The 13888-nt window shown below is 41.1% G+C and overlaps 1 protein-coding gene across 7 annotated transcripts in view; it reads left to right on the forward strand.

Annotated features, from left to right (window-relative positions):
- Positions 1-12078: 12078 nt before the first annotated feature.
- Positions 12079-13888, forward strand: part of fryl (furry homolog, like) — a 63631-nt gene continuing 61821 nt past the window's right edge. For 4 of the 7 annotated variants that reach the window (XM_069150711.1, XM_069150712.1, XM_069150715.1 and 1 more), the window contains exon 1: positions 12080-12542. In XM_069150711.1, coding sequence (XP_069006812.1) covers positions 12314-12542 — 229 coding nt within the window. In that variant the 5' untranslated portion in view covers positions 12080-12313. Of the gene's footprint in view, positions 12543-13888 lie in introns of all 7 variants that reach the window. The other 3 variants (XM_069150709.1, XM_069150713.1, XM_069150714.1) reach the window with 1 other exon arrangement.

The following is a 13888-nucleotide window of genomic DNA, read 5'->3' on the forward strand; positions in this document are numbered from 1 at the left end:
AAATAAATCCTTTCAGGCGGTATTTATTGGGGGTAAAAAAAAAAATAAAAAAAATAAAAATCGGGAATTGTGGCCAAGAATTCAATAACTTTTTTTTTTTTCTATACATAATCCTGAACTACCTGACACTGCATATCCTCCCAGTACCCGCCCCTCCGTGCAAATATCGGTGTACACCGTTTGAGTTACCGCCCCCCCTCCCCCCCCCCCCCCCCCATCCCCCGTAAAACACGTCATCCAATCAACAGGTCGTTTTCTCAGGATTGCCACGTGCTTCGAGAAATAGAAAGCTGCATTTGACGTCACCGTGAAACAGCCAATCCCGCGGCGGACGGAGGCGGGACCAACAGGCCACCGTCTGTTCTGACAGTGGACCTTTTTTTTTTTTTTTTTTTTTTTTTTTCCCCTCAACGCTGAAACGGACCGAGGATATAAAAAAAGAAAAAGAAAAAAGAAAAAGAAATCACCACCACGCAAACCCTTCGGATGGAGGAGGGCCGGGACGTTGAAGCCTGCTCGGCGGATGAGGAGAACGTCTGCTAAGCTAAGCTACCTTAGCTCAGCTACAAAAAAAAAAAGGGAGAAGAAGCAGAAGTTGTGAGTAACGTCAGTTTTGACGCCGAGTGAAGTAAAACGACGTCAGTATGTTTGATATCTAATAATAATATTTATAATATAAGTTCCGTCATTAACTTTGTCGTTGAGGTTCCCGTTAGCTTTCCAACTGTGCTACCAAACACTGACCACCCGTAGCATGCTAAAGGAGTTAACTCGTAAAGCACAGACCACGTTACCTGTTGTCATTACTTTTTATTTTATTTATTTTATTATCTTTTTTTTTTTTTTATCGCTGTGGTACGAGCATGTTCACTTTATAGTTGACAACCGGGCTGGTCGGCTTAAAGCAAGTTGCTGTTTTGCTAGCTAGCCATTAGCAGCTTTCATCAGTATAAACACCAGGCTAGTTGCTAACTGGAGGCTACCGGGAAGCTTGTTGTGCCAGAAGTCCTCTTCTTCTTCTTTAATCACACTTTAGTCTCGGTGAAGAACAGTATTCGTGTCAGACAACAACACCACGTCTACCTGCAGGGATCACGATACCTACGCACGCGAGTTTAACCAGTGTTTTTTTCTTTCAGCAGCTAAATAAAGCTCTTATTTCTGTCGTATCGTCTGTGAGAGGTTCACTTTTCTTTTTTTTTTAAATGATGTTGGCGTGTTTTCGAGGGACCAGACTGTAACGTGTCCACGCATGGTGGCTCTTAACATGCGTCGCCGTAACAGTGAGAGAGCTGTCAGCTTTGAATCAGAGGACTTCATCCCCCTTGTTCAGACTGCATCAGACGGACAATGAAGCGTTTGTTCGTGTTCTTGTCGGAGACCCAAAGCTGGACAGAGACAGAGACAGACAGAGAGACAGAGAGGAGGGATCTGGTCAGTCTGCTGTGTGGCTGGAGATGGAAGACAAGCCGGTTTGTGTTCACTGTGAAGCCCACATGGGTAGACGATGCTCGGAGTGATGGGGGCACATTTGGTTGTCAAAGTTAGATGATGTATGATATGTGCAGTTTGATGGTGCTAGTGTGAACTTGCAATGAAGTGACACCACGTAGTTTAAGCATTTTATACACACGACTTAGCAGGGCTGTATTAACAATGGCCTAGCAGACTGTTGGTCTTTGCAACTGGCCTGACCCCCCTCCCCCCACCCCCCATCTCCTCCTCCTCCTCCTCCTCCTCATCCCTGCCAGGATAAGCCTCTGATGGCAGTACAGATGTGCCATCTATTCTCTTGTACACGCACCAACTCGAGGGAATCCCCCCAGATTGCAGATAGACATCTATCTGTGATTATCTGGGGCATAATTCCAGTGAATTAGTGTGTTTGCTTTAATCTGGTAAGACATTAATGGCATTGAAGTGCGCAGAGAGGGAACAACCAAGCTCTGTAAAACGCCCCCATGGCGGCCTCTCACTAAACTGCCCCCCCCCACCCTCCAAGGATTTATTGTTAACTCAGACTACAAAAATAATATGAACGACAAAAATCACAACTCAGTTTCTGATCTTTTCACGTAGCGATCCTATTGATCCAAAAAAATTGCTTTTCTAGCTCTTAGTGGATGTTTGAACTCTGCAGCACTGCTCAGTTGCAACACTGTTTTTTGGTGTCATATTACTAGTTGTTTGCATGACAGCAGCTTTTTTCCCCCCTAAAGCTTATTTTCCTTTTTGTAACATATAGTGATCTATACTTTCCTTCTAATGACTTGTGGTTTAGATTGAGCTTTAAACTTCATAAAATATCATGGCTAGCTGATTTCCTGAAACACCTGCTTCGATGCCCTCTGACCTCTCAGCAGTTCACCTGGTTCCATATTTGCAGCTCTGATACAAAATCCTGACAGAGCTTCTCCAAAACCTGTGACACGCCCATGTCATACAGTACCGGATGTCATTTGATTGGCCCGATTACTGCAGTTGACCATGTGTCTGTGTGTGTTTGCACATGGCTAAATTATTAACTAGACAACTGAACAAATAATACACAGAGGAATTGCGCATAAAATATGGCTTAATACCTTGCAATTCAGTTCAATATTGTCTCCATTATGTATGCCAGCAACCATCTTTGTGGTCACAATGTCCCACATTGAGCCTTGAACCCAATGTAGAGCACTAACATTGAACAGGATTGCTGTTTACTTTCATTCTGTTTGTGGGAAAATCACACGCTATAACGAAGGCTTCCTGTGAAACAGTGAAGATAAGAATATGCATGACTCATTAAAAGTTTGGAGGGCCCACTGTTTGAATGTGGTGATGTTGTTCCATAATGCGTCATTTAACAAACATTAAAATGAATAGGGTGGGTTCGTAATGTGTATTTCTTTATATACAAGTCACGAATGATGGTTGTGTATTGTTTTGGAAATTAGCACCATCTATGACCTTCCCAAAGCTAACTTCCTCAAGACTCCTCTTCTTCCCAAGTGCAATGTGAATTCACGCACAACATTACCGACTCTTGAGTTCGGCATTCTTTTCATTGATTGCATTGGAAGACTTGGCATAATGTAGTGCACGATGAGGACTGAGTCTAGCTAGAAATAACCTATAATTGAGCCCTGCTGAGGGAGATTATCCTTGGCTTTGGGAAATAGGGCTTGGAGCATAATTGATGTTTGGGTCTTCTTTTGCCAAAGTAACCACCCCGTCTTTGCCCTCAAGATGGCCTCAGCAGAGTTGCCAGTGTATGTGCCATGTTTAGATCCAGTGACGGTACATCCGTGCCTCATATTCTGGCTATATATGTCCTTCAGAGCGAGATGAAGATAAAAGGAATATCCGTTGAAAAGTACAAAAAAGTGTTCGTTTTTCTGCACTTCCCTTCTTAGTCGGAAGAAGCCTGTAATGCTTTTGTGGAAGAGGTAGTGATTACAACAGGCGAGGCCTGTCATTTAGTGTTGAAGGGAGCCAGATATAGCATTTTCCCACTTTACTGTAGTACACGGCCTCTTTGTGACTATGAGCTTTCCCATTTTTTTTTTTAAAGAAACTAAACAGATTACATTAGACATTCTTGAGTTTGCGTTCTAAATTCGGATAGTGCTTGTGCAACTAATTCCTTTATATGTTGCACTTGAAGCAACCTGTACAGAGCTGTTTAAGGCTGTTGGAAGTTAAAATGTGGCAGAAAGGAGGAGGAAACGCAAGCTTGTCTTTGTCAGTTTTATCTCCTATTTCCTGAATGGACCGTCACCCTCCTGTTTGCAGCATCCTTGCTGTGTGCTGGACTCAGAAAATTGCTGTGCTATATCAATAGATGAAGTATAGTTAACCATTGCTCAGATCTGTTGAGCTCAGCTGACCTGTAACTCTTCTCACAAGTTGCAGGATCATCAAAATGTCCAATGTTTAAACACCTTGAATGTACATAGATCTGGAAATGCACTTGTTTGTTAGAGGAATTAGTGACTTGTGTTGAGGTGTTTTCGCACTGCCAGAGAAAATGTTCGATGGTTTAAATATAGAGCAAGAGCTCAGTCTGTGGCTTGATTTTTTTTTTTTAGCTTTTTTTCTACAGCATTCAGGACATGCGCAGGGTTTGGCTTAGCCTTTTTCTGTGGTCGCATGTTTTTGTTTTTTGGAGTCGCTGAGTTGAAACAGGAAGTCAGATGTATTATTCACAGGTTCGTCAGTTTGAGAAGCGAGCGATGGTGCCTGAGAGTTTGTTTGAGCTGTGTCTGTGGTGGGTGGGATAAGGTATGTGTGAAAGTATGTCACTGCGATGTGACTTTTGGGCTGTGAAGGTTTTTATTTTGTTTTGACTTGCTATTGCCGCTGATCTGTTCTCACCATGGTTGAGAGTGGAAGCTCTCTTCACACACCTCAACTTCTCTGTCTGGCTACTGTGGCTTGTTCTTCCTTCCTTTCTTTGACTACAGTTTGATCATGTTAAAAATTTTAGCCTTCTGTACTTCTCTGTATTCACGTCAGCCTGAGTTCTAAATTTTGTTTACCAATTATGTGTACTTAGAAACATGCTATACTCTGCTCTGAGTCAGCCAGGGCCAATGAATGTATGATTAGTTATGAGATTACGTGACTATAAAAGGAGCCCTTTTTTGCCACTACAAGGTTGGAAGGAAAGTAGAGTTTTGGAGGCTCTGAATGCTTCTGTAACTGGCTGCCTCTTGGATGTAGTGGGTAATCTTCAGATTATTACTCCGCTCAGGAAGAGGTTTTAATCCTGTCCCAATACAGAGCAAACTAGGCTGAAGCCAACAGTCGGCTGACCAACACTGGACCGTCCAACAGCACTCTGCGTTCACAACACTATAGTTGTACTGGAAGTTTTTCTGGGTCAACGCAAAGTATCACTGAATGTATAGTCAAATCTCAAAAACGTATCCAAGACTTTTAGAAAGCTCCAAGATGCAGTACTAAAAGATACAGTCTCATATCTCATAGCTCCTCATGCTAATGTTAACATGCTAAGGTTTTCCGAACCAGTCGAAGGTAATTGGATCTACTTAAATGTTTAGGTTTAAAGAATATAGGTTATCTTTGGCAACGTTGAATGACATTGGTGGTTTGTGTCTCAATTTTCATGTCAGTTTTCTACATTGCCATTTCTGTGTTTTGTTTCAGATTTTTGTGCAGTGAATCTTTAGTGGCCCTCCTGTCTCTCCAGTTCCAGCCCCTGCTCTATGGCCTTAAGGTACGTTGCATGGGTTAACCAGGTTGAGTACCACTGCGTGCTGCGGTTTAGGTTTTGCTGCAACCGTAAGCTAAGTACTGTGGGAATGAACAACGTGTTGGATTAATGTTTGTTTTGCTGAATTCTGAAAGTGGCAAAGTAGAGTTTTTAGATTTTTCTTTTGCTTTCTCTCGGGTGTGTGTTTGGTCAAATGTCCGTGCTGCATTTATACGGAGAAGAAGGCCTCATTTTGCCCTGTCTGCTGTTGTACAGTATCTCAATATAGACTAAAAGTTTTATTTGAGGTCTTGATATCTATACGTTTTTGCAATTTTAAGTAGCCAAAGCTAAATCTATTTAACTTGATTCAACTTTAATTGGCAAAATTATACCATTTATCATAGCCAGAAACTGTAAAAATAGAAATTGCTATCAGGTTTTCAAATTTCCCATGGTTCTCAAACTAATCATGCTCACCAAACACCTTTATCAGGAAAATTAACCAAATCTAAACTTAAAATACTGACATCCAGCAAAATCACGTCTCATTTAAGTTTTTTCAAAAAAATAAACTGTTTGTACGATCCAGATTTTGTTAAATTACAACAACAACCAAAATTCTGCTCTCATCAGCACAACTGGGAAGCTTTTGTCATGTGACAAAAATATCTCCAAAGTTTTGACTGAACTACAGGAGCACAGAGGACAGGACAGAGAGAAGTTTGTAGAGGTTGTAAAAAGGGAAAGTAAGTAGCATGTGGATAACTATAGTTTGGTTAAATGGTCCAACACAGGTTGAACCCATGTTCAGTGTTACTCTCTGCTTTTGGGTGTGCAGGGCACATCATCAAATACGTCCAGAATAACCAATAGATTAATATTATTAAAATAATCCTTGAGTAAAGAAAAAGGTCAGAATGTCTGGTTAAAGTTGTCACTTCAGCGAGGAACTCTAAATGTTATGAAGTTGAACCGTACTGGTGTTTTCCACTAAATACTGTTTTGAAATCCAGTTTTCTGCTTATTATTGTGGCCTCTGTGAGACGAGTGGCATCTCATAATTGTTCAGGGACAAAAAAAAACAAAAAGAGGATAATTTTGATGCTGGGTCTGGTTAGGTCACATTCTCACATTCTCACATTCTTCAGCAGTGACAACCAAACTCTCTGTGGGATGCCTCACAACTGTCATTCAGGATTCGGCAGAACCAGCTTGATCTCTTTGTCTGACTGTCTGAATGGTAAACGTTGTGTCTCTTGTTACTATTTGCAGATGGAAAAATAAATTTAACCTGTAGGTACCCAGATCTAAAAAGTCAAAGAGCGGAGGGACAAAGTAGTGATGTGCACTAATGAAACTGATGCTGTGAGAAGGAGACGGTGTATTATTGGCAAGAACAGAAGTAGAAAATGTGTCCTGAAGGAGCAGGAGAAAGATTTGGTGATCTCTTACATAAATCTATAAAACTTACAGTAGTAGCACAGAAATAGAGACTGACTGATACTGGAATTTTTGGGCCGATATCAATATATCAACCAAAACGTGGTCATTAATCACTTGTGACAAAGACATATAATATATCAGGTTATTTTACAGTTTAAAGATAAACATTAGTGTCCAAAAAAACATCAGTGCTTTGAAAAGGTGAGTGTCTCTGGTAATTTGATTAATATAAATAAAAATACAATAACAATCTTTTTCTGCATCATGTTCTGTCAAAAACATTCTATGATACTGATGTATCTATGATTGGCCAATATTGGCTGATTAAAGTTGGCCAGCCAAAAAATTGGTCAGACTCTACTAAGAAAAAAAAAAAAGTGATAAGTATATAAAAGTCTTGACAGAATACATCAGCCTGTTAGTGGCATAGTGTACAAGTCTGTGGCATTGTTTCCATATTTGCACATTGCACATGCAGGCATGTGTTTCATTCTGTACATGCACACTTTCAAATATCTTAACAATTTTAATTTTCATTGCATGAATCAATGTAGGTGATACTTTATATTCTTTATATATATATTATTGTCCACACTGACATCAGTGCGCTGAAACGGTAAACCTAATTGGAAATTTAATCATTATAAATAAAATGTAAAAAAACAAACTTTTTTTTTTAATATCAATGACAGACCAACATCTGCCAATAAAATCGACTGGCTGATATATCAGTTGAGTTCTAGTTCACGGACAAGACTGTCACTTCGGGAGGTCTTTTAGCAAGAGAACAGTTAAATGAAGTTGGTATTGCCATGTCAACACAAAAGACATTATTAATGTACGATAAGTTGCACAAAGCCAATTACATAGACATATATGGAAGCAAATAATTATATGGCTGCACCATTTCAGGCCTGCACAGAAAGGCAGAATTGGAGCTTGAAAGTGCGTTTGCTATTTGCACCGTTAGGGGGCAGTGCAACGTTATTTTGACATTCATCTTACCTGACATGGACCTCAGACTGTTTACTCGCTGCCAAAAGTGGAGCAGCAGTTTTCTGTAGGCCCAGAGCAATCACAATGACTGTAGTAGATTTAGTGCTGACAGTGTACTGTGCAGCCCCCTCAGCTGACTGCAGAACTGACTCCTGGGCCCTGGCCCACTAGTTTTCCTGTTTTCTCCGGCTTGAAAGCAGAACTAGGCAGAAATGGGTGGGACCCAGAATGGCCCTAGGAACGCTGTACATTGTTCCCAGAGCTTCCTCTTCCACATTCCTGGGCTGATTGGGATCTGGGCCTCCTGTGCAGGGGTATTGTTCTAACTCAGCAGCACCACAGACCTGGCCCCAGCAAACCACAGCTGCCTCCACTGACCATTGTGGTGCTCAGTGATGAATATCTTTGCCTCATCAGTCATCCCTCTCTCTCTGACTCATTTAGCGATTCTTACCAGGATCGACTGCTTCAGCCTCTGTGCATCTTTGCTTAGGCCTCAGTCTTGGACTATCCACCAAATGTCCCTGCTTGCAACTTAAAGCTTGTTTTTGTCTTATGCCTGGTTTAGATTTTTTATGACTTTGGCCAAAACAGTCTGTTTAATTTCATCCCAATAATTGTGATAATTTCCCCTGTTGTGTCGCCCTGCCTTCACTCCATATCGCTCATCTTGGTGGTTTTACTTATCCACTCATTAAAGTTCTGACTTGTCATAACTAGCACAGCCAGTAGGGCAAGTAACATGAGAGGTCAGAAAGTCAAACATTCATTGTATGATTTTGACAATATGTTGGCACTATATGACACATCTATTTACAATGCTGTTGTGCAAGTACTTGAATACTCGAAGGTCTAAATCCACTACAACTACAACTGAATAGAGTCACATGGAGACAGTAACAGAAGAGGCCTAACGCTCTTCGTATCCAATGGTACCAACAAGTTTTATGCTACTTTGTCTGTATTGTGAGGGTGTAAAACAGATTTAACAGTAAAGGTATTCAATTTTATGAGAAGAAGAATAAATACTTTCCATTTTTCAAAATTTTGACAGCTAGGAAAAAAATGTAGGGGCTTTGTTGAACAGTTTTCTCTAAAAGTGTTGGTCAGCCAGGTTGGTTTGGCTCCAACAGATTTCTTGGTTGTTTGCCATCAAATCGCATTGGCTTCTTCACCAAAACAAGATTGGCTGAGGTTCGGGAGTATTATAATATTAGACCACGCCAAAATGATGGAAAAAAAAGAATATTGCTCGGAAATGAAGTTGAAATGTTTAAAACTGGAGGCCATAATTTAAACCTATATGGTCATTACATAATCCAGGAGATTCCAGTGTTTCTGTGTTAAGTAACCATATACATATCGTTTAAAGGTCCCATTTTTAATAAATCCAGATTTTTATTGCTTTTTTGATTATAATGCCGATCTAGGTGCTATATAACTACTGCACTCAGTCCACAGAGAAAAGCACACTGTCTGTATTCAGCAGTCTGTGCCGTTTGGACTTCTATAAGTTTGTAATGTCACAACTGACACTCGTGACAAATGTCCGCCCTCAGCACAAAAGAAAACACTAGCAACTAGCAAGGTGAACGGCCTGAGCTTCCGTCATTTAGAAAAGAGTCAGCCAATGAGAAGAGAGCATCACTGGTATCACTGCTTTATTAAAACAACAGACACACAAACAACCTGTTCTTGGTAGAACTTTAGAGAGATGCTTAAGAGAGAGATATAGATGTAAAACTATATTGGTACTTAAAACCACAAAAAATGTCTTCCCCTGGATATCAAAACTGCAAATATAACACCTTTTTTTTTTTTTCTTTTTTTTTGAATATGTGACCTTTAAAGAAAAAATTGCGATGGGACTACAGAACAGGAAAAAACACTTTCAGGACCAGCAGTCCCTCCCACTTTTTCAGCTATAAAAAAAATTCAGTTTGTGCTTACTCAGGCTTGGTATAGAGCTGGATAAATGTAATAAAAAGCATAGTTGATATGAGTAGATAACTCTCCTGCTTTTTTCACAGTATTTTCAGCAAACACAGTGAAAGAAACAGGAAGAGAGTGGTATTTTTGTGCTTGTACTTCCCATCACAGACTTTTTACATGGTTTGTATACTGAAACTATTACATCATCTGGTGACATTTTCACACACTGCAGTAGAGGGTGTAAGCACTTCCTTAATAAGTTTCTGACCACACTTACTCATTTTTTCCTGAGGTACGTTACCCCAAGAAATAATTTTCTGTCACGGAAGTGATTACTTGAGCATGAGGACATGCACACCTTATAAAATGAATGTAGTTCTTTGAGGTCTTTGAATAGAGTTAACACTTATGTTTTACAGCATAATATTATCCATTTCAAAAGGCTAATAATAACTGGAATACATGTAATATCTATTTAGGAATTACACATCTCATAATGAAAGGTTTGCTCATGAATACTCCATTACAGTGGAGTGGCTGCATCTCTTTATGAAGTTCTCTTTCATGTTGTCTCTTGGAAGTGGGTGTTGTGTTGCAGCTGTAGCTCAATATGTTGCATGCTGTCTAAGTTGCATTTGATAAGTCAGTTGGCACCTATTGACACAGAGACTTTGTGTTATCACATAATCTTAAAATCCAACCAATGCAGAGACATCCATGCAACTACTGGGTTTTCATGTTGTAATGATTTACCACCTGCTGGCAACCAAACAGTGAGCAACTTGTATCTCAGTGATGTTGTGTTTCTGGACTCCTATCACATGTCATTCCAAGATTAATTTCTTATTCATCAACCCTGGTGTAAAAGCTTTACTTTGAAACATTTTGGACACTCAACTTTTCTTGACCAGCATCTTGTTTACTTTGGATCTCCTCTGTTTTGTGCCGGCCAGGTAGCTTATCGTGCGTTCAGGCAGCTGGGAAATGGGAAAGTTCCCATTTTAGAACGTCCCACTTGTGAGGCGAAAGTCTTCACAAACAGACAACATGGCAGTGCCCAGGTGATATGCTGTAGTTTTGCTGTCAATACAGAAAAGGGACTAAACAACCTCGTCATCATCATCCTTATCCATCCAACATGGGGAAGAAATGCAGTTCAGGAGGTCAATATTATTTGTACACTGCATTTCTACAAGTTTAACACAGCTTGCAAACTAGATAGGCTAAGCTAACCAAGTCTGGCTATCTCACCTTATTTTTGGAGCAAGTACATTTCTTCCACAAATGCTGCCATATCTCGTGACGTCAAACAACTTCTTGGAGTGCTCAAAAAACCCTCCCTTTCCTTGAAGGATATTCCCAGGTCATCAGGTGTTCAGGTTTATTTTCTCACTCTGAGGTCGGTGCTTTTCTACTTCCCAGTTGCTCATGAATGCACCATTGCACACAGTTTGTCCTGCTAGGAAATAGCCAACTAATTAGTCACAGCTCCTCTACATTACAATTTCCTTAATTCAATATGAATATCAAAATGCTCAATGGAGTCTCAGTTAGAGCAAGATAAAGTAGGTGTTGTGCTCGTTTTTTTTTTTATGCTGCCCATTTATTGTGGTGCTTAGCTAATGATGAAACAGCAGGAAATACTTATCTTAAAAGTGTTTTAATAGTTTCTTGCACACTAGTGCTGAGGTCATTTAGATTTTTTTGGTGGAGTGTTCCAGCTTTCTATTGCCGTTGAGGACCGGCCGTGTTTGTGCTAGGAAGGCTTATTCATTTTGTCTCAGAGTCCCAGAGAACAGCAAATTGATGATTTCTTTAGGCAGTGAGCAGTTATGAGAGTCAGCACAGCGTAGTCCCTCTTACTCCGCAGCTCGGGATATTTGGAAGGGTTTGAGTTTGCTGCAGGTACAAGCTGTGCAGCCAAGCAGAGCGCAGCAGTCTGTCAACACCCCGTTTCACCGACACCATCACTTTGGTCTTTCTGTTACTCTTCATAATAGCTCAGCACAGTCAAGCAGAAGTGAAAGCAAAGGGGGAGGAGTTTCACTTTTTATTGGAGAAAAGCAAACAAGCATTGCGTTTGTGTGTGAATGCTAACAAGTGCCACCATTTGGACTCTGATAAGAGCTATCAGGAAATGCAGGCGGGCGAGTGTAGCCAGCTGCACGGAGCTTTCCGACTTCTTCTAGTGTCTGTCAATCTTCTTCCTCTCTTTGGTCTCCTTCACTGGGGAGCAACGCAGGCCAGCAGGGTGTGCCTGGTGTCGTTGCTGTTGTGATTGGCTGGTGGCCCAGGCTCGTGTTATCTCCTGTGGAACATGTTCTAGTCCCACCCCAGATAGTGCCTGGCACTCAAACATAGCCCTGCCCACTTACAATTACATCACGACCAATGACAAAAGCCATGTCTCTTTGCTTTCTCTTTACACTGCGAACAGACAGGTAATGTTGCAGCGGAGGAAGTTTCTCACTCTGTCATGTTTGCTAGCTCCAGTTACAGCTCTCCAATCAACTTCAGAGAGGTAGTGTTTGTTTTGGTCTGTGAGGGCCCTCAGATATAGGCCCTGACAGCCAGTGAATGTGTAGTTACTACACATAGGTAGCAGCTCAGCACAGGGACTCTGCCCTTCTGCCTGCTTGTCTGTAAATGTGGCAGATGAGGCAGACGGGTAGTTTGTTTGAGGGAATGGAATGGCACAGGCTGCTGGACTACGCACCAGAGTGAAAAGTCTCGTCGAGCATGGATTTTCTAAAGAGCCTGGTCCCCGCTGTCATCTCAGGGGAAGGCCCCGTTGATCATGGGGGAACCTTACCAAAGGAGCCAGTTCCACGGCTCCTTCGCATGAAAAGACTGGGCCTGCTAGCCATGGGACAAACCATTGAGGAAGATCTGGTGGATCCAGGTTCAAGGGTAGATCCAGGAATGGGCTTCTCCAGACCTGCCCGCAGTAACCAAACCCGCCTCAAAGGTACAACTGACTCAAATGCATATTAATGCAGTAGTTACTTGTACTGTACTGTTTTGATTTTCTGCTCGTAAAATTGGTCGCTATTTATTATTTACAACTTGGAATAAGTGTTTGTTGAGCTTTATTAACATGTAATCAAAGATTGGCTTTACACCCACTTCATCCCGCCCCCTTAATGCACATGTGCTGACACGCACACACATCCACATACACTAGTTTATACACACTCGGGCTAGCTTGCCTATATTTTCTGATCATCATTGATCAGATTCTGATATCATTGGTTGGTACAATGCAGATCTCTCAGTTCACCACCAAAGCTGTCAATCTGTCAGAGGGGCACATGTGCTGCACTCTGCAAGCACACCAATTAAATAGATGCAGTGCCACACAGACTGACTACAGTACAGCCTGTAGATGACTCAACAGGCTCAGTTTGATTGAACTAATTCAATAAAAAGCCCCATTATCATCCACTGAAAGTAAGGAGAGATGAAATTAAATGTTCTTGCATGTAAATGACAAGGTATCAACATAATCAGCAACTGAGAATTAATCTACTCAATACGCTTAACACTTTTTAAACATTAGAATTTAACCATTTCCACAACATTTGAAATATCCTTGCAGGGTACAGAGAGATGCTTCTATCAGGAGAAGCAGCAACATCTCTATCAGGTCATCAAACAGAATCTAGAAGTGGAGTGGTATGTAGTGATAAACATCATGTTTAGTATGTTTTTTTGAACTAGTTAGCGACTCCCTCCTCAAAATGTGACCTTGCATCAGGATTGAGCAGAAACGGCAACCAGACTGAACTGAGTGGCAGCTGGTGTTGCAGGAGCCCTCGAAGATGTATGAACGTACCGATACACTACACTATCTGAAGGAAGCATAGTTTAGATTATAGCCTATCATATTGTTGTAAATTCACATGCATTACCACAGCAGATTGTTATACAACTCATGAATACATTTTTCCCCAAAATTGATTTTGATAATAAATGCATAACTACCTGTTGAGTGCAAAGGCAGTGCTTGCAGTGATCAACCCACAAAGACGGACAATTTGGTTCGTGTGCATGCTACACGGGTGCAGTGAGTCCTCGGTTCAAATCTCAGCCAGCTGGACTTTTACTGCATGTCATTCCCTCCTCTGTTTCCCACAGTTCCTGCCTATACTGCACCTTTTTAATAAAAGCAAAATGCCAACAGCATAACCTTAAAAAATAAAATAAACGCACACACAAGAATGTGCTTAATAGAGCTGTACACACTGAAACTCTGTGGGGCTTTTAAACCTCTTTCAGAGCTTTGTTTTGTTTTTCATGGCCTGCAGTTTTTTT

Source organism: Embiotoca jacksoni, unplaced genomic scaffold (assembly GCF_022577435.1).
Source record: "Embiotoca jacksoni isolate LCO1_2020_lvr unplaced genomic scaffold, fEmbJac1.0.p SCAF_16, whole genome shotgun sequence".
Taxonomy (NCBI): domain Eukaryota; kingdom Metazoa; phylum Chordata; class Actinopteri; family Embiotocidae; genus Embiotoca; species Embiotoca jacksoni.